Here is a 27219-nt window from a genome sequence, read left to right as displayed (position 1 = left end):
TGCTGGTGACACAACACACACATGGAATGTCACTGAGATATAGGAGGTGAACAGGAAGTCCAGGGTCTCTGTTTTGGCCCCTAACTAATTACTGCTTTCTTACAACATTAATCTCTTAAAGGAAATCAGCTCGGATGTGCTGTCCAAACTGCAGCCATCATGTTGTAGAGCAGGAAAAACTGAGCAGATTGATATATAGGTTTATGGGGAAAGAGTCAGTAGAACTTGTAATTTACTCATTTATACCTCTGCTCCTCCTGAGCTTAGAGGCCCAGTGGGCGGGGCTGTGATTGACAGCTGTCTGCTAGCTCCGCCCACTGGACCTCAACGCTCAGGACGAGCAGAGGTATAAATGAGTAAATTACAAGTTCTACTGAATCCTTACCCATAAACCTATATATCAATCCACTCAGCTCCTCCTGCTCTATAACATGATGCCTGCAGTTTGGACAACACGTTCGAGCTGACAAATTCCTTAGAACATGCATTATGTGTCACATAAAGTTGTAGCCTTCTTTTCCCCCATCCATTAAAATACCTCTCACTTAGCACTATATTAAAAATACATTTCTTTTTATGAACTGAGTAAACCGACAATAAAGACTTTGGCAATTAGTGTCAATGACTGCCTGTTGTCCAAGAATAGCTCTAGGCAATTAAGAGATCAGATTCTGTTCTAAAACTGTACATATAAAGCTCCAGATTTGGACAAAATTTAGAAATAAATTAGCTTTACCAAAATTAAAAACAACAAAAACTGGGCACACTACTGCCCCCCTAGACATAGCTGTAGGGTAACACATCAAATCATAACACCCAAATCCCAAACCTACCGAAATATAAAAGAGAAACTTCATTGTGAAGTACGTAAGGGTAGGAATGGGCCAGCGCTGCTAGAGACTCAGTTCAGCTAGAGCTAAAATACATATATATAGATTTCGATATATAGTAATAAAAATGTGTGCAGGCTGCAAATATCACCGACTATAAAGCTCTGTGCATAGTGGATGGGAAAGGGTAGATACCCAATTTACTGACACTTGTTAGCATCGCTTTTATTACTCCCAAGGGAGCGCCGTCTCTCTCCGATTGGCCGGATTACACTGAACGGTCATCGCTGGAATGCGGACAACCATTCAGTGTAAATGGTGACAGCGACTAAACAACAATCGGCCCGCGTTCATCTAGGAACGGCTGGAGGCGGGTGGCTGGAACGATCCCCGACTCGCTCCGCCTCCATTCCTTTAACGCTGATCGCTCCTATGTAAAAGCACAGGAGCGATCATCACTGTGATGACTGTCAGGTGCTTCTAGGGGCTCATGCACATGGGAGTATGCAATCTCAGACCGTGTTCTTACTGCGTGTATATATGTATTTCACGAGCACAAAAAAAAAAAAGCCCAATTAATGTAATTTTTTGTGTAAGAACAGTCTTCTACCAAAATGTGTGAAATGGCAGTAAACGGGAGAAATTGATAAAAGCGAATGCTACGTGATCATGGTAAAGTGGGTGCGGTTTCCGCTATAGGTGTGCGGAGAGTATAGTACGACACAGAAAGCTAATGCGAGTGGAATTCCCATATAAATATTCTCATACCCCGGCTCTACAGTAAGGCATAAATAGAAGACATTGCATTTCCGCGTATCTGACAGGCGTCGCCTCCGCTGCCTACTTCCTACTTCCCATCATTCCCTTTTAGATCTTTGTGAAGTTTCTGCCTACTTTCCACACTTCATCGGTCGGCTCACAACTTTCTGGAGCAATCTTGACAGAATTCTCTACTTTTTTTTTTTAACCGTTCCCAATTTGTAGGGTAATGTAAAATTTAGTTCCCCTGACCTGGCCCCAGCCGGATCCTTATCCAACATGGCCGACAACGCTCCGCATCACTTTAGTGTTCAGACTATCCACCTGCAGACTTTGTAACACTTACAAGGCACTTTTTGTTTTTTGCAACACATATTGTCCGCAGCAGCAGCAGCAGCCAGTACAGATTCAGCAAAGAATATTACAAAATATTTACATTTTTAACAGTAAAATATTAAAAAAATATATAAATAGTAAAAGAAAAAAAATAGTTCTATAATACTGTAGCAATAAGGCACTTCTCCTCTCTAAAGTGTCCCGGCTTCTTCATTTGTTCCCTTACAATGTGGAATGGAGGGAGGAGCGCAGCATAAAACTGCACGAGTTCTATCACCGTCGCCCTCACGGGGGCGATACACCGCACAGCCCAGCACGACTTCTGAAACCGGAAGCGCTAGATTCGTCGCCAGGTGTGGCGGAGGACCGCGTCTGCTCTTCGGAAGGGCTGATTGCGGAGGTCTGAAAGAAGGAAAAACAATAGCGGATGAGATAAAGAAAAGGATTTCAAAGATGGAGGAAAAGCAAATTGGCGCAAGCAGGTTAGTGGCGGTTATCCAGTATTCAGAGAGAGTCCAAAAGCTGAAAGCGGGTTACAAGGGGTGGGGGTGGGGGGGGGGGGATAATAAATACAATGACAAGCAGATCTCAATCTCCTTACTGGTCGCGGCCGACCTCTTACCCAGTGGCCTCTGTGCCGGGTGCCTGGACCAGGGTATTAGTTAGAACAATTTCTGCAAAGCCAGCAAGTTAGTCCTGCTATATAATCCGGCGCAGCTGCTTGGGAGCCATCTGGCTGCTATCTGGTGCTTTGAAGCAACGCTATTTGGACGACCTGAACCCTTTGTTAGGTGTCGGCAGATCAGCTGCTTCTCCTCCATTTAGATCCATTGATGGACTCGCAATGAACAGCAACATATCGCGTTGCATCTGCTTCTCTATGTCAGTGTGGGGCCATTGGTGCTACAATAGTGTTAGCCGTCCTAGTCAATGCATTTGAGTGAATCTAGAGATCTGTCGAATTTGTAGCACTCAACAATGTGCATTAACCCCTTCAGGACCAGTGAATTTTTTTTTTCTTTCAAATTTTCATTTCCGTTCGTCCCCGACATCCAAAAGTTTAAACTTTTGCCATCGACGTAGCCGTATGAGGGTGTGTATTTTTTTAATGGTATCTTTTAATATATTGTATGGAAAAACACTTGAAACCATTTTTAAGTGGCGAGAAATAAAAAAAAAAAAAATGCAACTTTACCATTTTTATTTTTTTTTACTTTTGGGGGGGGGGGGAGAGAGGGGATTATTTTTTACAGCATTCCCAGTGCAGTAAACCCCCCCCCCCCCATAAAAAAACCCAACTTATTTACGTTTCGATTTTTAAAAAACATTTTCTTCTTAAAAATTGCTTTCTATCCCCATATTTTCAGACCTGTAACTTTAGGTTTTCCTCAAATCAGGGCCATGTAAGGGCTGTTTTTTTTTAGGGTGAGCAGTTTTTATTATTACCATTTTGGGAAACCTCTTTTTGATCACTTTTTATTCAAATTTTTTGCGAGCCGGGATGCCAAAAAAAAAAAAAAAAATTATTATAAAGATATATATATATATATATATATATATATATATATATATATATATATATATATAAATAAATCATAATTCCGTTTTTTATACAACAGCCTTTTCTGCGCGGGATGATAAATCGTGTGATGTTTTACTAGTTCAGACCTTTATGTACATATTGATACCAAATGTGTGGGGGTTTTTTTAATGGTTTATGGGGAAAATGTATATATAGTAATTTTGGATGTTGCCTATCCAGCCCTGCCAAGTAGGCTCTGGGCTGCCGTGCTAGTCCATTAGCACCCCTAATTGTATTGCAGATGGTGCCAATGGATTGCGGGAAGGGGTCCCTCGCCTCTGGCTGTTTAGACAAGCGGTCACGCTTTGGTCGCGGCATCTAAAAAGTTAACTGCCATGATCAGCACTAACTCTGATCGCGGCAGTTACTGGCGACTGGCGGAAACAGCCGATGGCTGCCAGGTATAAAGCTGACTCGGCTTCGTGTACACTTCACAACTGCCCGACGTAAATGTCCATTAGTTGGTCGTGAAGTGGTTAAACACAGACTTAATTACAAGAATCAACCGTTTCCTCAAGCAGAAGCAGCGTAGCCTGCATTAGCTGATGCACATAGAGCCATTCCTGGACAGTTTCTTACCCTCTGCAATAGGAGGGATACTATGGAGGAATCTTCCTGGGGCTAATCTGAGAGATAAAATGGAAATGCATGTATGTAGATACTCAACCACCACCTACTCTGGTCCCAACGCCAAGGAAATAAGTAGGAAGGAGGACACCAAGGTATCAGCTCATGCCGAAAGTTGTCATCCTTTGCTATAATGCCGTCACCACAACAGGGAGCAGAGTGGTCCTCGTTCGCTAGTGCTTACAAGTCTGTAGTCATCTGCCAAGTACGGTGTATCATTTGGTAAAAAGATAAGGGTAGCAACAAAAAGAAACCTCTTCCATCAGTCAGATTGTGCTTTACACATCAGAAGGAATAAAGCGGAGCGTATATATGTAACCCGATCATGAAATATTACATATATAACTGAACACTATGAATGTGTTCACTGTATCCAGGCATGAGAATAACATGCAGTCAGGCGTATTGCAGTTTATTAGTAAAGTGACTTATAAAGAGTAAAGCATAGAGCCTGGGCATGCATTCATTCCAGCGTTGTCCACGGCCGGACAAGGGAGGTGACAATGCATGCAGAAGAGAGTGGAGGTAACTTTACATACTTTTTTAAAAGGCACTGGGCTTAACAGTTTGAATCCTCAAAAAGGGATGTATCACAGAAGAACCGAGAGCCTCTCTTGGCTGTTCTGGCTGTGAAGGGGACACTCTTCAGGACTGCAGCCATCAATATGGTTTGGGGAGACAGAGAAATACACACACATCGTTAAATAAAGGCAATATTAAGACGGTCTCATCACAAGGTGTAGACATCCCCAGGAGGGCAGGACTGCAGTAGGATGTGGAGAGAACTCCACGGGATGTCCGAGACGGCTGCAGAAATAAACATGAGCAGACCCTTACATGTATAAAGGAACCCACCTGTGATTATGTCCTCAATGGTCCCGTCTTTTCCTTCATACACAGGACGATGGTCCTTGGCCTGCCGCCTCCGCAGCTCAGCTATCAAATCTTGTTGCTGACGCTTATTTTTTTGCGTTGGAGACTGAAGAAAGAATAAAAAATGCTTTGAGTTGATTGCAGATTAAACAGAATACACAGCTGCCTTATGCAGATACTACACCGTCCTACCAAAAGTAATTGGACACCTGAGCGAGAATCAAAAGTAGCATTTATTTACATATGTTAATTCTTAGTGGGGCTCCTTTGGTCCTAATGACATCAGATATTCAGGGTGACACACCAGCTGAAGTGTAACAGAGGTTACTAGAAAGGATTTCCCTCCATTCACCCTGCAAACGTCTAGGGGTATGCATCGGCCTATCTACAATGGTGCAAGGAGTGTTGTCATTGGACAGTTGAGCAACGGAAGAACGTTCAATGGAGTGATGAATTATGCTACTCCATCTTTAGATCAGATGGATGTACGGGATATCTGGGGCACATCTTTGCCTGACAGTGTTGTGCCAACACTTAAGGACAGCAGATGTTCTGTTATGGTCTGAGGACGTTTTACCGGGCAAGGTCTTAGGCCATTGGTTGTAGCGGCAAGAACCATGAAAACGGAGGTGTACCTTGACATTCTAGACAATGTGGCAAAACTCTAGGAACGGTCAGGAACACTTCCAGCTACTGAACATGTTTGGGTTATAAACTAGGACATCGGACCAGGAAATATAAAAAGCATCCATCTTCTTTGAGAGAACTCACCAGATGTTTGCAGGATGGATGGAGGGAAATACTAGCTGAAGTGTATTAGATGTTCGTAGAAAGTAAGCCATGGAGTGTGTCTGATGTCATTAGAGCCAAAGGAGGCCCCGGTTAAGTACTAAACACTACAGTTGATTCTTGCTCAGTTGTTCAATTACTTTTGGTAGGAGTATACCTCCTAACACATACCTTAGGATCCAACTTCTTGGCCTCTTGAGCTAATAATTTCTCCCTTAGTACCTGCTCCTGCTTCTTCCGCATCTCATTCTCCTGCTCAGCATCCTAATTGGAAAAGAGTGCAGTGTAAACCAGTTATACCATCACACATAGTAACATAACGCTTCATAGGGCCCACACACCAATTTAGCTTTGCAGATAACAGCCTTGCCAGTATGCAAAATCTTTCAATCCGCTACTGAGCGTGCCTACATTTATTAGGAACACATTCTTCATATATTGATCTGCGTTCAGATAATATGAGCTCAATGCAGCAAATTCTTGGCAAAATCCACATATCACATATGGTGAAAATCCTCAAACATTAAAAGGGGTTAATGCCCAGAGGGATTGGTCCAACGGTGCTGGCACCTCCAATTTCAAATCACATGGCATGGAGTCTTCCTTCCCCGCTCATGGTCATTGCAGGGGGCCAGGCTGTTAGGCTCATTACAATAACTAAGCCGTTAGGGCAGAGGGAAGGGGGCTGGCCTTACTATAGAAGAAAATGAGAACAGTCAGACCCATGCAATGACGTCATTGATAGCAAGAGGTCCATGCTAAGTGACTACTGGAGGTGCAGGCAACACTGGAACAGGACTGGATAACTTATCTCCCTCTTTGGGTAACCCCCTTTAGTCAGCAAGAAAATCCACAACAAATTTGCCCCCTCGGACCTCTGAATGGAGGTAATGCTCTTCAGACCCAGCAGGTTCCCTTTCATTACAAAAGGGAAGCTAGCATCACCTTTGAGCCTGTAAACTAGGTTATGGGGCTTCAAAAAGGAGAGGGAACAGGAAGTCCGGTAAGTCGTGTTTCATACTCACCTGTTCGGTGTCCCCGTGAAGTTGCAGCACGAACACAGCGTGACTTTTTCAGACGGCTCCGTGTGCTCCCCCATAGAGATGAATAGGGATGCGCATGCACAAAGCTGCTGAAAAGAATTACTCTGTGTGCATGCGCCTACTTGGTAGGGAAACAGTGCAGGAACGGAGCACACTGTATGCAATACACATCCCCATTCCCTCACCTAATCTAGTTTCTAGGGCTCATAGGTGATGACAGGTTCCCTTTAAAGCTCAGAATTTTATTTTATTTTTAATTAAAATTGTGGTATTTCATGGTTTCTGGAATATGCCATATACAGTGCGTGGATACAAGCGAGGTCTGTGATTTAAAGGTCTACACCTCCAGGCTTGTACTCTCCGCTCACACTGCAGTAGTATAAAGTTTCCACTATGCCGTCCCCCTCACTGGACGAGGCGGTTACGCTGTTACTGTTCCGGCGATCACACCCCAAGGACCTTTTCCTGCTGGAACAATAGCAGGAAAAAGCCCTTTCTTCTGGGTTTGGAGGACAGGCATTGCACACACAGGTGCTTCGGCAGCATCCAGCAGGCTCGCACACTCGTCGCTGACACAAGGTTAACGTTTCTCTACCTTATAGGATTTGATGAATCTGGCGAACACTGGAAAGAAAACAGAGGGCGGCGTTGTCTTTGGGTTTTCTCCAAAGTAATGCACCACAGCTGCGTACGCTTCCTGCGGAGGAGAAAAAGAGGAGATCTGGAGATACTGTTCTCTTCCAAGAGCGCACAGAACTTCACAAGTCTACGTTTCCTGCAGGCACAGAGGAGGGAAGGGCGGGGGGGAGGAATCGCAGTGGGATGGATGGCTATAAATACCCAGACAGAACAGTTAAAGGAGGCCGGAAAAAACAGCTGATGGACAAAAACAATACATACAACTGAAAAATAATGGTAGAAAGCAGGCGAGGAGCGACAACTGGGTTATGGGCAATACGGACATCCTGGGTGAGCCGTAGTCCGATACAGTGCTGGAAGGTCAACTGTTGCCATTGCCAGAGCGGTCGAGTTATGTAATGGCAAATGGCTATGTAAAAATATCTAACTGCCACACAGGAGCATAAATGTGATGCCTCCAGTGTGTCCAGAGGAACAAAGTAAAATTAAAGAATGCAACTAGCAGTATGGACAGTTCTGGGCATCTACATATACTAATATTTTATGTGCAATCAGTTTTTATTGACAAACTTAAATAAACACACACATCTAATAAGACAAAAGTTTAGCCAGTAGAGCAAAGTGTGATTGTTCCCAGTAAAAAAACAAAACAAAAACAAGTGATCTTGTAGATACGATACCTTTTAATGGCTAACGAAAATACATGATGTTACAGCGAGCTTTCCACCCTTTTTGGGGTTCTTCATAAGCCTGAGAAAGAACCCCGATAGGTCTGAAAGCTCGCTATATCATCATATATTTTTGTTAGTAAAAGAAACCAAGTAATCTTGCAGATACGATACCTTTTAATGGTATCAACAAAAGTACATAAAGTTATAGCGAGCTTTTAAACCTCTCAGGGTTCTTTCTCAGGCTTATGAAGAACCCCGAGTAGGTTGGAAAGCTCGCTGTAACATCATGTATTTTTGTTAGCCATTAAAAAGGTATCAGATCTACAAGATGACTTGGTTTCTCTTGCTGGGAACAATCTCATTATACACAGCTAATAAAACAGTGTATGGAAGAAAAAAGAAACAGCATATAAAAATACAATATTTTTGCGTATGACAATAAGCAAGCAGTTAGGCCGTATTTACACGGCAAGAGCAGTATCAATCCAAGAAAATTGGACTGCTATCACACTTGCAAACCTGCAATTTTGACTGCAAGTGTAATGCGTGAGTTTTGTGAGAAAAGTGCATCGCTGCACATGCAATATTCAGGCACATGGGGGGGGGGGGGGGGGGATATCGAATGTTTCATTAGTAAACATAGAAGAATCCCACTGGCGTGCACAACACATGCGGGTGTAATGCGGGATCACCCCATAATAGGACATGCTGTGAATTTTCTGCCAGGGAGAAAAACCACCCATGAAAGTCACCCCAGTAAATACACACAGAACGCCCTACAAAGTATCAGATCATCATCAACAGGCATATGACATAAATGACAATACGTCAGGGTGTATCTATACGGGCGACTTCTCCCACAGAGTCAGAGATAGAATCACAGCAGGTCCTATTCTTGGGCAATATCGCCTATTGTTTTCTATGGAACTGAAGAGAATCGCATTGCACTCCCATGCCTTACAATGGGCATACAACAGCGATGCTGTCATATTTTTTACTGTTAAAACATGCAGTTTTTATGTGTATGATAACCAGATGTGCAGGGATACTATTTTCTCTGTAATATCATGTTTGCAGGTGCCATATTGGTCCAAGGTTCTCAATCGGATATCGCACTCTCCCATGTAAATACAGCTGTTTGGAGCCTCGTATCCAATATACATAAGCACTGGCGGGATACTTGGCACATATGATAGGGGTCCACTGCTTATAACAGCATAGAAGTGCAGATATTGACAGGATGTGGCAAACTGCCCAAAATAATCTATGAAGCGTGCTATGTCTATCATAGGGTATATACTAACAGAAAGAGGGAGAGAAAGGAAAGAAGAAAAAGAGAAAAAAAGGAGGGGGAAGGGGGGGGGGGGTTGGGGGAAAAGAGTCAGGGAAGGTAAGGAGGTCAAAAAGGGATTTATCATTATAAATGGGTTGTACTAGAATTAACTTTTATCGCCCATCCATTAGTAATGGCTGAGACCCCACTGATCCAAAGAATAGGGGCATGGGTCCTCTTCATCACAGCAGGGTTGCTTCTCACACCCGGAGGAGATTGAATGTCGCAAGGACCACACACACACGTGCGTCCGCCACTCCATTCATCATCTTCAATGTTTGTAATCGACTGAGAGAGTTGCAGTGAGAATGAATGAAGTGACACCACACATGTGCGGCAGCGGCTCCATCCACTCTCCTCCTCGCTGTGGGCGGCTGCAGTGAAGAGGACCTCCATTCTCGGGATCAATGGGGCTTTAACTAAAGCCCCTTGCACATGGTTGATATTCCCGCATGAGTTCTGTCCATGTACGAGACGGGCAGAACTCGCATGTAAAAATAACCCATTCATTTGAATAGGTTCCTTCACATGAGCAATTTTTCACTCGAACTGATTAAAAAAATAAAGAAATTAAAAAAAATTAAAAATCGCTGCACCTCTGTTTTTAGCGCAAGTCTTGCAGAAGAATAGGACTTGCATCTGCTGTGCGATGAGTTGTGCCCAAAAATCATGTGAAGCAGCCTAAGAGACCCTCGTGGAGTCAGCAAATTCTTGTCATGACTGCCAAGATAGGAGGAACCCATCAAAGAGTTCATGTTCTCTGCAACTCCTCCGTTCTCATTACGTGGTTGTCTCTCTGATGCCGACTCATGTAAAAACCAACATATACTAATACAAAGTCCAGCGCCCTGGCCGCACTCCATTCTTATATGTCATTATGGTTAATGAGCGTTCTACACACAAATAGAACATTTACTTCTGCAACAACTTCACTGGTCAAGAGTTAAAAAGGAAGAGTGCCGACGTAGTCTGTAGTGGGCCGATAGAATGGAAACTGTGCCCCAGTGTAGCACCTCTCGTCATTTACATTAGTGACATCATTGAGCTAACATCGGTGCATGTCTCCAAGCATAAACGGAAGTGGGAGAATCTACCCTCCAGCAAATCCTGTGCAATTACTAAAATAATGTATACAGGGTTATTACAAACTATCTCCCGATTTGTACCCCCATAACTCTCATTTAATGACACTCAGATACAGAAACTCAAAAAGTTTAGTTGCACAACATCAAGAATATTTTCCCCCTCAGAGGAGTATAATGCGACCCCCTTTGTTACCGGACACACATGGAGCCTGTAGACAAGTTCCTGCCATCATACACGTTGTAGCGGATCACGACTGACTGATGCAATGGTTTCTGGGATGCCGCAGTTCATGTATGGTGGATGGTGAGGGGGGCTTGTAGACTCTAGTGTAAGGTCCGGGGAACATGGAGGCCGCAGAGGAAGGTCACCATCATCACCACCGGCACGGCCGATCCATCTGTGTGGTAGTCACCGCTCACTTCTGACCTCATTGTGATAATGGCGCGGTTGGGGGCCGTCATGTTGGGAGATGAAACCGGGGATTTCCTGTTCCGGCTGCGGCAGAAGCCATATCTGTAGCGTCCGGGTACGAAATCTACAGGATTGTTTCCTCATGGAAGAAGCAGCGTCCGGATACTTTCCTACAGGTTATAGCGCAAAACATTCACTGCAGGGGAGTCGCGCATACCGGTTCTCTGCTTGCCCCGACGGTGGATTTCTGAGTACTTCATGTGACGCTCGCACAGACGCTCCACTGTTTCCACACTTACAGATGCAACCTTTTTCCTTAAAATTGGAGTACCACTTATGAATGCTGGGGGGCGGGGGATCTTCACCAAACTGTAATCGAACATTATGTTGCACCCTAATAACAGACTGGTAGACGTGAAAATCAAGAACACAAACGCTTCCTGTCTTTGTTGGCGGCCATTTTTTCTCCTATCCCCCAAGTGACGACTACGGCAGAATAAAACTTTTTTGGGCCTCATTTAGCAAAACTGTCTAACAGTAATTCGTCCTTGTTGCCCATAACAACCAATCACAGTGCAGCTTTCCCTTTACCTCAGTAGCTTGAGAAGTGAAAGCTGCGCTGTGATTGGTTGCTATTGGCAACAAAGACATCTTATGGGAGACAGTTTTGCTAAAATGAAACTTTGAGTTGGTTTCCATTGATATCAGATTTATGTATCGGAGTGTCATTAAACAGGAGTTACGAGGGGGTCAAATCGAGAAGCTCTTTGATAACCCTGCAATATATATTAGCTGATCTATGACAAATCTAATATTCCCCCAAGTGAGAATGACTAAACTCTTCCATATAAGCAACTTCTGCATGGCTCCCCTTGCCCGCTGGCTTACCTCCGCAGTCCTCGCGTCCTTCTGAATCTTGTCCAGTCTTCCTTCATTGGCATGCACAAAGCTCTTCAGGATGTTGTTGTCATGGTGGCTGCTCTCCTTGCGGATTAAATCCATCCCCTTTCCCAACTCCCTGACATCCAGGAGGACGTTTTCTAGAGACACTGCAAACACAGAGAATTATACCGGGCCGCTGTATGACCGCAGAGGTCAAGCGGAGGATTAACAGACTCCGCAAAATGCCATTCTTCTACAAAAGATTAGTCTAAGTTTCAATTTCCATTTATTTGCGGATGTTACTAGTAAAAGGAGACAAAACAAAATCCTATATGGAGGGACTGAGCTGAAACTGACACAATAGATGTCAGTTTGTCCAGGATTAGAAAAATATGGGTATTTTTTCCAAAAACAGTGCCACAGGTGTTTACAGGCTGGCTATGGTACTGCAACTCACCACCATTCTCCCCCTTACAGAGATTGTCCCACTTCTAGCTGTTTTGCCGTACATCACACAGTGGCCCGGATTGGTACTGCAGGTTGAGTCACATTCACTTTAACAGGACTTAGCCTGCAGTACTGAGCTGGCCCACTGCACCATGTACAGAGCTGTCTTCCTGCAGAAAAACAGCCTGAAATGAGACAACCAGTTTAATGCAGCTGCACAGAAATACCACACTAGTCATGGACAGGTGTGGTGTTGGGTTTGGAAGCAGCCATGTTTTTCTAATCACGGGTGGTAGAATATTATAGTTTCCAGGATGTGATGGGGTACAGCGCTGTATGCAAATTAACCTGATACTGTCTGATAGGCCGGCCGCTCGGCTTAGACGAGTCCTGCGCCTCTCTGCTCTGTCTTCTTCAGCCCCTCCCCTTGCTTAATGCTTGCAAAAGGGAGCTGTCAATCATTAAGCAAAGGGAGGGGCTGAAGAGCAGAGAAGCGTAGGACTAGTCTAAGCTGAGCGGCCGGACTATTGGACAGTCTAGGGCTCATTTGCATAAAGCGTGCAGAAGGGACAGAGACACGAAGATTTCTCGCGGACTAAATACCACTATGATGTCCCACCACATGTGACGCAGACCTGACAGTGATCATGCATGCATGAGAAAATATATTATTTACCATATATACTCGAGTATAAGCCTAGTTTTTCAGCACTTTTTTTGTGCTGAAAAAGCCCCCCATGGCTTATACTCGAGTCAGGGAAGGGTTAAAAAAAACAACAACTTTATACTCCCCTCCCAGCCGGCGTCTGTGTCTCCGGCGGCAAGCTGCTTGAATTCTCCCCACTGTCATTCCCCAGCGTCCTCTCTGCTCGGCTCTGTCATCCACTGCCATCAACGCTGTGATTGGATCGAGCACCAGCCAATCACAGCCGGCACTCAATCATTCACAGCCAATCAATGAATGACATTCACTGATTGGCTGTGAATGATAAAGGCCCGTCTGTGATAGGGTGGCGCTCGATCCAATCACAGCACTTGCTTACACAGCGCTGATGGCGGGGGATTTGAAAGTCGAGCAGGGGGATGACAGTGGGGAGAATTCTAAAGCAGCTTGCCGCACAGACACAGATGCCGGCTGGGAGGAGAGTATGGAATTTTTTTTTTACCCAGTATATACACTCGAGTATAGCTAGGCTTATACTCGAGTCAATTAGTTTTACCAGTTTTTGTGGTAAAACATGTTGACTCGGCTAATACTCGAGTATATACGGTATATAAATTTCAGTTTAGGAAAAGTTCGTCGGGATAACGTTGCCTTTTGTTATATTTTGCATTATTAATGAAACTTCAAAAAGGTCCTTGCAGATTCTCATTATAATAGATGAATGCCACCCATCAAGGTCCTGCTGCCACAAAGGATTTCTCTATACCGCCGCAGGCAATAGTCAGAGTGGAGGCACAACATGTGTAATAGAAAGCAAACAAGATGTGATCTAATTGTCATACAAAAGCCCTCAAGTAAGACTTCACTTCAGAAGCCAGTAAAGAGAAAATGTACACATAGATCAGAGCAGCCCCAGCAATGAAATGAATGAATGAATGAATGAATGCACAATATATTAGTAACAAACCTCCAAATATAATAAAGCCTATAAAATGTTATTTCAGAGAGGAGGCCCCTTTAAACACAGATGTCACCAGACTGATGGGCTCACCTGCCGCAGCCTTCTCCACAAAGTGAAGCTCATTGTAGAAAGTGACCAATTCAGGATACTTCTCCTTGCAGATCAAAGCAATGTAGTTTAACAGGTTCATTTTCCTGTCTGTTGACTTTGTGTCTTGGAGCTAGAGCAAACAAATTATTAGATTGTAGAATATTTCACAGTGGTAGAGTCCATTTTCCTTACGTCCTACAGCAGCACAACTATGGGGTTAATTTTGCCACCAGGACAGATAGTATTTAATTTGATTAATTCAAAATTCCAACTAAAGCCCCTTGACCATATAAGAATGTCTAGCCCAGGCCACTCTGTGGCTTTTTCTCTCCTGTGTGGACTAGGACAGGTGGTTTGTTAAGCTGAAGGCGGTCAATTTCAAGTCCTGCCCTGCATGAGGGCCCTCCCCTTATGAGGACTTCTTGCTAAATCCCCATGGTTGTGCTGCTGTGGGACATAAGGGAAGCATTGATTTCTAACTCTGATCTGCTTTCCTTAGACCTAGCAGCAGCACAAGCTTCCCATCCTAATTATATATTACTACTTTATAATAATAAACACAGGGTGGGAGGGGCTAGACACCCTTCTTATAGGGTCAAGGGGCTCTTAAGTTAATTAGTGTTTACTTTAAGTCATAAAAAATTCCATCTTTTCCATTAGTACACAGGAGCAGAATTAACCCCATGGTTGTGCTGCTGTTAGGACTAACAGGAAAAAAAAAAGGAACATTAGAAATCAATGCTCCGGGGTTCACCAGTGATGTTGCCAGTCTTACCAAGTCCAAGCTCTGAAGTTTGAAGCCATAAACGGATCCTCTTTTGCTGCTGTTCATGTAATTGCCTAAAGCAAGGATAATCTGAAAGACGACACAAAAGGAGTCAGTTCAACACTCCCCATATCACAAGGCTATTAATACAGTTTACTGAGGATTCCAAGGCTCTCACCCACCTCCAGCATTTGTTTCATCCTCGGAGAGGATTTGACTGAAGCAGACGCTGCAATCACTGCATTAAGTTGCTGAAATATTAAGAGAAGGTATCAGTTGGACATAGAATACCCCGAGGCTCCGAACAAAATAGACGTTTCACTCCTTGTGTAAAATATATATCTGGAGGGATTTCTACATGCACTTAATGACGGGCTAAAAAAAAAACCACCAACATGAGATGTACCGCCCATATCTACATTACAATAATAGTGTATATCTTGGCTCAGTTCCCATTGGGGTCGTGGCTTATGTCATAAATGGAAACCACAAAGCAGTGCCGAAGGACCCTTCACATCTGCACTGGAGGCTCCGTTGGGAGCCTCTGGGGCAAATTTTGGACAAATGCTGTGCCATTTCTTCCAGAAAATTTTTAGACAGAATGCTGGAAGGACGCCATTATAGCCAAAGAGGTCCATCTGATGCCATTCAGGTCTAACGTGCGTCGGATCTAGGATATCTATGGCCAAACAGGGGAAGTCAGACCGGAGTCAAGGCATAGATGAGAAATGAGGCCTATTACTGATGGGCCCTCGTGCCGCCTCCTTGTGCTTGGTCACCGGCAGTGACTGGACATGTTGTAATGTATTGTGTTGTGTTGGTCATACCGGCGTGAGCAGCTGCAGGTTTTCATTGAAGTTGCCCATGAAGGTCATGATGGACATTCTCTGGGAGAGACGTTCCACTTTACTGAAGAGCATCATAAATCGGTCTTCATCAGAAAGGTCTTCCAGGGGCTTCCTCTCCCTCTCATACTGCCTCAATAACTTAACTTCTGCTTCAGTCGGAAGAAAACGCACCAGACACTCCACAAAGTCCACAGGTATTGTCCTCAAGTCGAACCTGAAGTGAAGCCAAACCAAAGGGAATTAGTGGATCAATTTGTGAAGAAAAATTACAAAAGATTTTATGAAAAAAAAAAAAAAAGATAATTCATAACCTGAAACCAACAGCAATGTTCTAGTTGTAGGGATACGGTCTAGAGTCTCAGGAGTAAGCTTTACACTAGCACTTGTTTTGTGTCAGTAGCTTAAAAGGGCCCCTAAGGTGAAAACACATTTGTCCATCCCTACCCCCTCCTGATTGCCCATCACACTCTGGAGGTCTCCTATGTGTATTGCAGCCAGTTCCATGCAGTGAAGCCTCCTGTCTGCTACTTATCAATCGCCATCTTGAGTGTGAGATTTTTTTTTTTTTACTTTGTTTCACATCAATCCCATGATGCACCAGTATAGCATTAGTAGACGCTATACCATTTCGGAATGCTGGGTGGACAGTTTAATTATCATTACCTTCTATCTTCACCTAAATTAGCTACAGGACACAAGTATACAGTGAAGAGGATGAGTTGTGATCTCCTCTATTATAACGGTGTGACAAGAGCTGTGTAATCGTTACAAGTCATAACTGCAGCACTCAAACAAATGGGATAAAAATCACATCGGATTCCCCCAAAAAAACACTGTACCTTACAGCGAGGAGTATTGCAACAGCCCGGTTTGGTTTTGGATCAAAAAACCAGAAAGCAATTCAATTATGTGCAGTAACCAGGCAGCAGCTGATGATTATAAAAATATCAAAATTACTTTTTATTCCTCCATCCAAAGACAGGTAACCGGCCTCATAATTATCAGCTGCTGCCTGGTTACTCCACATAATTGAAGAGCTGTGTAATCATCACTACCTGTAACAGGTGAGTCTGACTTCTCCTCTAGGTAGTTTGTGTGATGTTGCTACATGGACTCTACTGCAGAGACTGTGAAATTGATTAGTTTCAGATACACACATATTCAGAGGGTAGGGGATAACTTTAGATTGTGGGCTAAACCCGGTCAAGGAAGGCGACAGGATCTCCTAAAGCTCTTGCTCACTTGGCCGCCTGAGGCTCCATTAACACATTCATCATCAGCAGTTCCGTCACATTCACCATTTTTGTTGTCAAAATGACAAACACTACTACCAAATCTTGACTGGCGCCATTTTAATTCAATGGGGTCTCTCAGGCTCCATTACTACTCAGCACAAATGGAAGCCCATGTGAAAAGAACTTAAAACAGAAGATGAAGAAGTCAAGTTGACCATCAGAAGCCTACGTTTGGATGGCTTTACAGATCTCCTCCGATGTCCTCCCGGCTTTTCGCAGAGTGATGGCCAAGTTCTTGGCTCTGTTTGCTTCCAGAAGAGTCACTTTGCTAATGGACTTTTGAGAGGATTTATTCTTGGAGCAGGTCAGATCTATGGGAGCCCCCTGTGCTTTGGTTTTGAAGAGCTCTTCAAATTTATCCATATCCAGATCCTTAAAAAAAAAAGGATAAGTAATATTACCTGCCGAGAAAAACACATAACAACTAGGTAGAAATAAGAAGCATGATAGAACTTCTCACCTGTAAGATGCGCTCATCATCCAGATCACTGAACACCGTCCCGCTGATCTGGTTGGGCTTGAGTGCCGTCCAATTGAACACAGGCAAGCGGAATTTTGTTTTTATTGGTTTCTTGATTCGGATTGCTGAAACGGTAAAGTTATGGCAAGTCATAGGGTCAAATCAGGATGGCAAGAGGCGTCTAATATACTGCCCGCTCAGTGTAGAGCTTACCAGATAGTCCAGTTGTGATGATGACAGGACAAGAGGATGGAAGCGGCGGTGGGGGAGGACATTTATCTAATGGAGGACGAAAAGTATACATCAAATGAGTATATCCACATCAAATATGAAGGTCTACATAATTAACTAACCCCAACCTAAAAACTGGCCACAATTACACATAACTATTACTAGATGTTCCAACATTTAGTCGACTTTGTAATGGACACAATCATTACATGAACTGCAGTAAATGTAGGGGGTCTTAGATTTATTCTTAGACTGTCGATTTTGGTGTATTTTGCTGGGCAAGGCTATTCTTTACCAACTTAGGCCCTTGAGATTACTACTTCTCATGGAGCCCATTTGGAGTTTTCTAGAAGGTGTGCATAAATAACTTCGTTGGCCAAATAGTGGGGCTTTTACAGGATTGTGGTTACAGTATATAAATACAGAAGTGGCAAGTTACAATATTAATCCCTTCGCCTCACACATACGGCTATACACCCCGTATAGTTAAGGCATCTATAGCTGTCCACAGCATATGCGCGGTGTATGGAACGGGCTTGGGAGCCAAACTCGTTCCATACATGGTGGGTATCGGATGTTTTTGACAGCTGACACCCACCTGCAACAGAGACAATTGATCGCGGCAGTTAACCATTTAAGGCCAGGTTCGTACGTCACATGATACGTTCGTCATTTCAGAACAAGAAAAATGTAGTAGAAAAGTCGCTGTAGGTGGCGCTGTAGCAGACTAGCTCTAACGTGACAGACCTGCGTCAACGTCCGATCTGAAGGACAACATTTGTCGGCACGTTGTAGTGATTAACAGTGACACACTGCGTTCAGGGGCGGAAAACATGGTTTTGCAAATGCAGAAAGTCACTGAAAACCAAGGTGGGGGCTTACTGAACACCTATGGGACAACTTTTATACTAAAATTTTCTCATAATTGGCGGGTGCATCGTCCGAAGTGGCAAAAGGGAACAGTAATACTTTCAGCTGAGTTTTTCTAAATTTGCACTCTTACTTTGCATAAGTGGAGGTGGTGGGGGAGGCGGCGGAGGAGGTGGCGGCGGCGGTGGTGGAGCCACAGGAGTCGGTGATGGGGCAGGTGGTGGTGGTGGAGGTGGTGGGAAGTCTGCAATCAAGGACATATCTCCACCAGAAACCCCCACAGGTAGAAGCAGACCACCCGCTGACCCATGTTTTCGCTGATGCAAAGCATTGGCTTGTTCAAGCTGGCGGAGATATTGGACGGCCTCTTCTTTCTCTTTGATGATTTTCCGCAGCGTGTTCACTTGGTGGCTCGTTTTCTCATAGGTTTCCTAAAGACAGACAGAATGACGTCAATCGTGAAGCATCTATTCTGGACCAATTCACAGTAGTTCACACCCAAGGATTTAGTCAGACTGTTAAGTTATGCTTACACGCGGCGGGTCTACTGCGAATGAAAATCTGCAGTGACGACCGCAACAGTTTACGTGGCCGATGTTGTGGGACTCATTGAAAAAAGAAAAATATGCTGCAGATTTGATGCAGAAGTGACTCCATGGATTGCAGAAGGTGAAATCCGCAGTGTAATCCGACACGCTGCGGATATAAAATCTGTACCACACGGCAATTTCTATGTGGATTTACGCACATATTTTTCTTAGTCACTTCTAAGCTACTGGCGTTACTGTCTTGAGCAAAGGGTCAGGAACGCTATATTTTCTTCTTAGGGAGAACACCTAGACGGTGAGTGAGGAGCCTTATAAGGCCATTCATGCTCCTCTGGGTAATATGCAAATAAGTGAGATGGAACAATACCTCTTCAAATTTCCAGTCATTGTTACAAGGCTTGTATAAAGAGTCTAACATTGGCTTGCAGGAATGCTGCCTTTCCAATAGGTGGCGCTGCAGAGGTATTGTTCCATCTCCCTTATTTGCAGTCTACAGCATTTTTGCCACAGACCATTTTTGTCATCGTTTAGCATCAAAACTCCACAGCATCCAGATTTTAGCTGTAGGTCAAATTGGGAATTTTGAAACAGCACAAACTTTTTTCTAGTGGCATTTTCCCCTCAGTTTTGGTGCGGGTTTTTTTGAGTCCATGAGGTTTGTCCTTGGCACATTGTTTTGGTATTTTATCATAGGTTTTAATTGTTTATGACCAAGCCTATAGGCTTCTGTATATAAAAAAACAAAAACAAAAAAAACCACAACAAACTGTTTTATTTGTGTTGATTCTGTGCCATGTTTAGGATCTCATCGTTCATAGAAGAAAAAGAATTTTGGCATGCCATCTCTCAACACAGACTTCACATCAGGAGGCCTCGTGCAGAAATGCGCTATTGAATGGGGCTAATTTTGTGGCAGAATCCAGAGGTTTAGATTTCTGCCATTGATTGTCAGATCCTGGCTGAAAAAATCCTACATGTATTTGCCAAATCCCCCCAAAAATTGTAGGTATCGTAGTAAAAAAAACAAACAAAAAAAACAACCAACCCCCCCCTCCAACTTTGGTCTGTCTTTCAAAACAAATCTTTACTGCTGAAGCAAGCCTAAATACTGTGGAATTTCTACATGCAGCAGATCTGCCAGGTAGGCACATACCCCAATAGCGCCATAGAGGACCTACTCCATGGCAAATTGTGTAGATTAGACACGTAAAACATGTATAAATCTTCCACATATAAACCAGAACTACAATTTTATGGAAAAACACAACTTTCTAAAAGTTGTAAGACATTTCTCAGCGCTGCACTACTACTGGAATGGAACAATTCTGAAAAGCCTACGGAAAACAGCAAGATCCCGGGCAGCGGCCCACAGTAGAAAAGTCCTACCCAGCACCATAACATCCCACAAGTAGTAACCCTCCTCACCCTCATGAGCTCCAGCACCATAACATCCCACAACCCTCCTCACCCTCATGAGCTCCAGGACCTCATCCCACAACCCTCCTCACCCTCATCCCACAACCCTCCTCACCCTCATGAGCTCCAGGACCTCATCCCACAACCCTCCTCACCCTCATGAGCTCCAGGACCTCATCCCACAACCCTCCTCACCCTCAGGAGCTCCAGGACCTCATCCCACAACCCTCCTCACCCTCATGAGCTCCAGGACCTCATCCCACAACCCTCCTCACCCTCATGAGCTCCAGGACCTCATCCCACAACCCTCCTCACCCTCATGAGCTCCAGGACCACATCCCACAAGTAGTAACCCTCCTCACCCTCATGAGCTCCAGATCCTTCTCTCGTTGCAGTAGAGTCTTCTCAAGCTCCGCCACCCGCATCATGTTCTCATTCTCCAAATCCAGTAGTTTTTCGGTCATCTGGAGGAAAATCATGGCTTCAATAATTAGATGTGCAGTCTACAAATGTCTACTACAGCTCCGCTCTCCCTCATCACAACTTGAAACCAAAATTATCTCTTTTTTTTTTTCCCTCCCTTTGACAAGACAACAAAAAAAAAACCCTTGAAAATTTCCAAACACTCCAAAAGGGAAGGATGAGATCACACACACGACTTTCACTTTCATGCATACTGTTGCAATCTACATCCATGCTGAGGATGAGCGATACGTCACGGGGCTTTGGAAGGGTTCCAAAAAATCTCACCGCATGATTATAGTTCGTGGAAAACCTTTTAAAGGGGTTTTCCAGGAAAAGATTACTGATTAGCTATTCTCAGGATTGTGGTCATCAACAGGCGATTGTCTAAGATCCGCCACTTGGGACCCCAAGCATCTGCATTGCCCGATCAGCTGGAACCTGCAGCTCCGACCCTTGTGTGGTGGACAGCGCTTGTAACTGCAGGCTGGGGTTTCCTTAAAAATCAACGGGAGCTGTGTGTGCAGTTACGAGCACCGGCCACTACACCAGGGTTGGAGCAGCAGCTTTCTTCTCCAACCTGTGTATAGTGACGCTGAGATCCTAATTGGCAGACCCCAAAGGATGAACTATTGATGACCAATCTTGAAGATAGGTCATGGGTAATATGTTCCTGGAAGCACCTTTAAAAATCCATTTCAGAGCAAATAAGCTACAAGCAAAATAATATCTGCAAGGCCTGATGGTAAAATGTAATTATGAATCGAATGCAATATGAAAAAAGTTACAAAATAACATGTTGCAACCAGCGGACTGTTGGTCAAGGCTGCACAAATCTAAGGAGTCCAGTAACAGACACTTACAAACTGCGTGTTGTGGAACTTTAAGGAGTTTTCATTAAATGTTTGTGGATATTCTTATTATGAAGCAAACCAAAAAGTCTAAATTAGCTTGTGGAGCGCTCCAGCTGCCTACTAAACGCTGTTGGTTTGGGGTCCATCCCTACTCTAAGGGTGTAAGCGTATATTACCATGGTTCGATTCACAGTGGAAAAATCCACGTCTTTTTACTGCGGTTTTTCCTGCATACTTAATTTGCACCGTCAATGGGCAGAATGCACACGCAGAAAGTCACAGCGGGAACTAAAAAGTAGTGACATTTCCCTTCTTGGTGCGGAAACACATGGAAAAGTGACTTTCCGTGTAGAAATTCTGCATTGACACGGTTTATTCCACATGTGGATCTGGAAAATGTTATTTTCTGTGTCTGAATATCCCACATGGATTCTGCCCATTGACCGGGCTAAACCCCCGTCAGAATGTAGCAGATTTTTATGTGGTTTTTAGAGGCAGAATACACACTAAAAATTCCACTGCGACTTCTACTGCGTGAACATATCCTAATTGTACTTGGTGGATCCACTTTAAAAAAAAAAATCACATGTCAATGAGGGAAGCTCCCTAATGTCTGCCAATGAAGAACGGATCACATAAGTTGGGTTTCAACCCATTAGATTATATTATATGTAGGCCTAATGTCCACGGGCGGGTCGCATTCAGCGTCCGGGTCTTCTATTTTCTGCACTCCGGAAGGTCCGGCCGGCCGGAGCACATGCGCAGTATTTTTTTAAACACCTGCTTGTCTGCAATGTCAACTGGACAGGCTGCAGATCAGGAGGCTTCCATTGACTTCAATGGAAGCAATCCACACGGAATCCACCCTAAAACGCAGCCTGCTGGGATTTGTTTTCCATACGCGGAATCCGGTAAATAAAATCAGCATGTTTTAATTAAGGCGCAGGCGCCTATGCTTCTCTATGGGCGGCTTGAATTGCAGATCTTCCGCAAATCAAACCCCCCCCCCATAGACATGAGTCGTAAAGAGGAGCAGTGCCAGATGTGTCAAGGTCACACCTTTCCCCCCCAAATAGAAGTAATGTGCCAGTTTGGCTGAGCCACATGGGCATGTTAATTGGGAAGTAGTAAAAGATGTTGGCTACGACTTAGAACGACCGCCCGGTCCTGTACAAACAAAGATGGCCGCACCATTTCTCCGACTACCAGATGCACACTGTGTATTAGTATACATCATTAGTCTAAGACACTACAACGGCTTTGATTGACCAGTGCTGCTCATGTGAGTAGCACTGGCCAGTTAGATCAGCTTGTAATGTCTTAGACTACCAATACGTACTATACACAGTGTGCGGCAAATAGTCAGAAAAATGGGGCGGCCATCTTTGTTTCTACAAACTCGGATGGCCTCTCTAAGTCGTAGCTAATATCTAAGTTCGGAGGGTTTCTAACAGAATTGACTATTCTGTTGACTTAAAAGTTATGTTTATGACAGAAGAGTATACAAATGGGTGTCCGTATCCACATATGAAAAAATGATCCTCTCCCAATATTGTGATGGATATCCCCACCCGGATAGAAGTCCCCACTTTTCTGAATGCAGTAAGGAAGAGGCACCCTTCAATGTATAAGGAGAAGACAGTCTCCTCTGAGAGTAGCCTGCGTGGACTCACATGAGATAGATGTTCCTCCAACTCTTCCACTTTCTCAAGTGCAACATTCTTGGTCTCGGCGTCTTCCAAGAGACCCCCAACATCAAACACATTGTCCAGGTAGGCCTGGATCTGAACCAGCAGTTTCTCGCTCTCTGTGTGCTTAGATTTCTGTTGGGAAACAATAAAGTAATGTAGAAATGAGGTTACATAGGAGGGTTCTCAAACGGGTGTGATAAAGGCTTCATCCTTACCTCCAAAAATTCTTCAAGTCCCAACTTGGTGAACTCATATTGTAGATGTACCCGGAAATTCATGTCTTCCACAGAATGCACCACAATGTTAATGAACTGCATGCATGCAACCTGGAAGGACGACAGAGGAGCAACTTGTAACAAGTTAACTTTTTTTTTTGGTATCGGACTAATTAGAGAATTAGCTCCTTCACTTGCCATGAAATCAATGTTGCCATCTTCATTCCTGAAGTATTCCATCAGCTTCTCAAAGCGATGCTTCTCTTTACAGACCTGGAAGGGGTTCACCAGAGTCACTAACATTTATACTATTATACCGCAATAATGATACAGCTCAGAAAAACAGGGGGAAAACATATGTATATTAAATGGTACATATATGTTTAAGCCCTTCTCATCATACATACGGCTATATATGGTTTGATAGGCATTCTGCCATGAGAGCCCTGGCTTGATAGGCATTCTGGGTCTTTCAGAAGGCCCCCGGCTGCCATGACACCCGCATGGTTCCCTGTGATCTCATCGCAGGGGGCCATATGAGGTCCCCGAAAATAAGCTTGTCGATTTAAATGCTGTTAGAATTGACAGCGACATTTAAAGAGTTAACTGCTCCGATGAACCGCACAGCTTATCGGGGCTGTTGCCGGCGGGTGTCAACTGTAAGAAACAGCCAGAGCCCACGTTGTATGGAGGGAGATGGCCCCACAATCTCACTTCATACATAACCTGATGCTGCAGGATGTAACGGTACATCCTATAGTGTTAAGGTGTCAAACCCTTTAAATGCTGCTATCAGTTCTGACAGTGGTATTGAAATGTCCCGATAGATCAGGATTTAAAATGTATCAAATGGCCGCGATGTGATACGATGATGGGGACGTCATCCGAGTGTCATGGCAGCCTGGAGCTTTCTGAAGGATACAAGGGCTACCATGATTGTTTGCCCATTAAGGATGGGCCGGTGGCATGCCTTTAATAGGCAAGCTGTTAAAATACAGTATAATGCAATACCGCAATATTGCATTATACTGCATAAGCGATCAAACGATTGCAAGTTCAAGTTCCTCATGGGAACTAATAAAAAAATTACAAAATAGGAGTAAGACCTTGTAAAGTTAAATTAAAAAAAACAAAACACACACACCATTTCCCAGTAGTCGCATCTATAAAAGTAAATAAATCTTAAAAATTGGTATCACTGCACCCACAAAAGGTCCAATTTATTAAAATATTACATTATTAATCCTGCAGGGTTACCTTTTAAAATAGTTGAAAAGTTACCATAATACAAAGTGATCAAAAAGTCGTATGTTCTCCAAAATTGTACCAATACAAAAAAAAAAAAAGTTGCCCCACAAAAAACAGCCCTGACACAACCCCATCAATAGAAAAATAGAGTTATAGAAGTAAAAATATAGCGGCAAAAAAAAAAAAAAAAAAGAAAGAAAAAAAACCACAAATTTATTTTTTTTTTTTTTTTAACTATAAACTTGGTTTTGCACCGACCCACAGAAGACAGAAAGTGTCATTTTTACAGCACTGGGAATACCGTAAAAATCCCCCCCCCCCCCCCCCAAATGTTGCAATTCCATTTTGTGGCACTAAGAAATTTTTTAAAGTCTTCTAATACATCATAGGGTACATTAAATGGTACTATTAAAATTTCAACTCATCAAGCAAAAGACAAGCCCTCCTGCAGAAGTGTCATCCGAAAAGTGAAAAATAAGTTATGAACTGCAGAATGTGACCTGGATGCATTAATGACCCTTGGTCATGAAAAGGTTAAGCATAAGGTGTGCCACCAGAGCATGCCTCAATATACTGGGTGAAACAATAGACCAACATATTAAACAATGATGGTTTTAATATAAACTGTCACCCTAGAATCTATTTAGGAATCTCTGCATCAGCCAGTCTTATTCTCCTTTCTTACCTCTTTAAAGTTGTCGAAGGCGGATAGAATGATTTCATGTCCCCCTCGGACCAGACACACCGCCGCCAGGAGTTCCAAGACCAGAGCTTTAGTCCTGCATAAAAGAAAAAAAATAAGTGCATCAGAGTACTAAAAAGGTGACTAAAATGAACAGTCAACTACTACTACAGTACAGGAGGGCCACGAGACTCAAGACAGGAGTGAGGACACGGTATAAAGCAAAAGCAAGTCATGACTTATCAAGGGATTATCAGATTATTCTCAGACGCCCCGATGACACTTTTGCCAATAGGCTTGAATGTGTCTGCGGCATCAGAGTAACTCCCCGTGCAACGCATTTACTGAACTTTTCAACCAGTTTTCGGATTAGAAGACCGGTGGAAAACCAACCAGGCATGGTTTAAAATATCTGACGCATATACATCAATATGGCGACTATGTTGCACGCTGCACCGGGGTGGTGGGGAAGAGGTTGGCGCACTGCTTTGTACTAATAAAACTCCCCCACTTTACTTTGTGCCAGTCTGACCTCACCCATCAACCCCTGCATTATGCAGGAGGTTGGTTGCTTATGGCACATGTCATCAGTTAAGCAGCTGAGAATCAGCACTCACTCAAGCTGCTGCGCACAATCTCTGCTTTTTGCATAGACTACTTATTATTAGGAAGTCTGAGTGATTAAAAAGTGTATGTCGTAGGTTACCTTGGATTCTTGTTGTTCAAGCTAAGAGCAATTTCATTGACCGCATGAGGATGAGACATTACCAGATTGAAGCCGTACTACAACAAAAAGGATGAGAAAGGTGTATACAAGTCAGAGTCTAGACCGCAATCCAACATAGTATGCAGGGATATGCCAAAAGTCATAGGACAGGAACGAATATTGTGTAGGACCGCCTCTAGCTCAGCGGAGTGCAGGGACTCGGCGTGGCATGGATTCCACAAGTGGATGGAAGGCATCTGGAGGGATGTTGAGCTATGCCATCTGCTCCATTGTTTTGTAGGTGTGCAGGATATCGGGTGTGAAAGGACTTAACCATTACATTCCATGAATGCTCAATTGGACTCATGTTGGGTGAACATGCAGATGACACAATTCATACGTACTCTCCAGAATGCTCCTTGAACCAATTCTGGACATTTGTGGCCTGATGGCACAAAGCATTATTCTGCTGAAATGTCCAATCATCACAGGGTTACATAAAGTCCATGAACGCCTACAACTGGTCACCAAGCAGTGAAACATAGAAGGCACTGGTAAATGACTAATTTTGGTGGACCAGTGGACCCAACCCATGCCACGAGAACATATTCACACTAGTATGAAACCACCATCAGCCTTCACAGTGCCTTATGGACAACTGGAGTCTGTAGCTTCATAGGGTCTGTGCCACACATGAATCCAGTGTCGTGGTGTCAACAGGGGCACTCTGGTGGGTCTTTTGCTCCCGTATTTCATGTAAGCTAAACAACGCTGCACTGACCTGTGGGATATACATGTGGGACCTCCTGCATTGAATGTGGATGTGACTTCTGCCAGAATTGCTTGTCTGTTGGCACAGACAATTCTAGCCAGACGCCGTCGGTCACGATCATTAAGCACCCCT

The 27219-nt window shown here is 43.8% G+C and overlaps 1 protein-coding gene across 4 annotated transcripts in view; it reads right to left on the bottom strand.

The window, feature by feature from the left end:
- Positions 1-529: 529 nt before the first annotated feature.
- Positions 530-27219, bottom strand: part of FMNL3 (formin like 3) — a 104728-nt gene continuing 78038 nt past the window's right edge. For 2 of the 4 annotated variants that reach the window (XM_066585870.1, XM_066585891.1), the window contains 20 exons: positions 26316-26392; positions 25613-25706; positions 23878-23952; positions 23680-23790; positions 23447-23596; positions 20820-20921; positions 18627-18924; positions 17606-17671; positions 17393-17517; positions 17102-17304; positions 15617-15851; positions 14972-15040; positions 14799-14879; positions 14024-14153; positions 11868-12028; positions 7435-7536; positions 5968-6060; positions 4990-5113; positions 4674-4785; positions 530-2327 (listed from right to left, as the gene is read on the bottom strand). In XM_066585870.1, coding sequence (XP_066441967.1) covers positions 4694-4785; positions 4990-5113; positions 5968-6060; positions 7435-7536; positions 11868-12028; positions 14024-14153; positions 14799-14879; positions 14972-15040; positions 15617-15851; positions 17102-17304; positions 17393-17517; positions 17606-17671; positions 18627-18924; positions 20820-20921; positions 23447-23596; positions 23680-23790; positions 23878-23952; positions 25613-25706; positions 26316-26392 — 2388 coding nt within the window. In that variant the 3' untranslated portion in view covers positions 530-2327; positions 4674-4693. Of the gene's footprint in view, positions 2328-4086; positions 4134-4673; positions 4786-4989; positions 5114-5967; positions 6061-7434; positions 7537-11867; positions 12029-14023; positions 14154-14798; positions 14880-14971; positions 15041-15616; positions 15852-17101; positions 17305-17392; positions 17518-17605; positions 17672-18626; positions 18925-20819; positions 20922-23446; positions 23597-23679; positions 23791-23877; positions 23953-25612; positions 25707-26315; positions 26393-27219 lie in introns of all 4 variants that reach the window. The other 2 variants (XR_010787461.1, XM_066585882.1) reach the window with 2 other exon arrangements.

Source organism: Eleutherodactylus coqui, chromosome 1, assembly GCF_035609145.1.
Source record: "Eleutherodactylus coqui strain aEleCoq1 chromosome 1, aEleCoq1.hap1, whole genome shotgun sequence".
In the NCBI taxonomy this organism is placed as follows: Eukaryota; Metazoa; Chordata; class Amphibia; order Anura; family Eleutherodactylidae; genus Eleutherodactylus; species Eleutherodactylus coqui.
The sequence above is the reverse complement of the archived record's forward strand: the minus strand, read 5'-3'. Positions and strand labels throughout refer to the sequence as shown.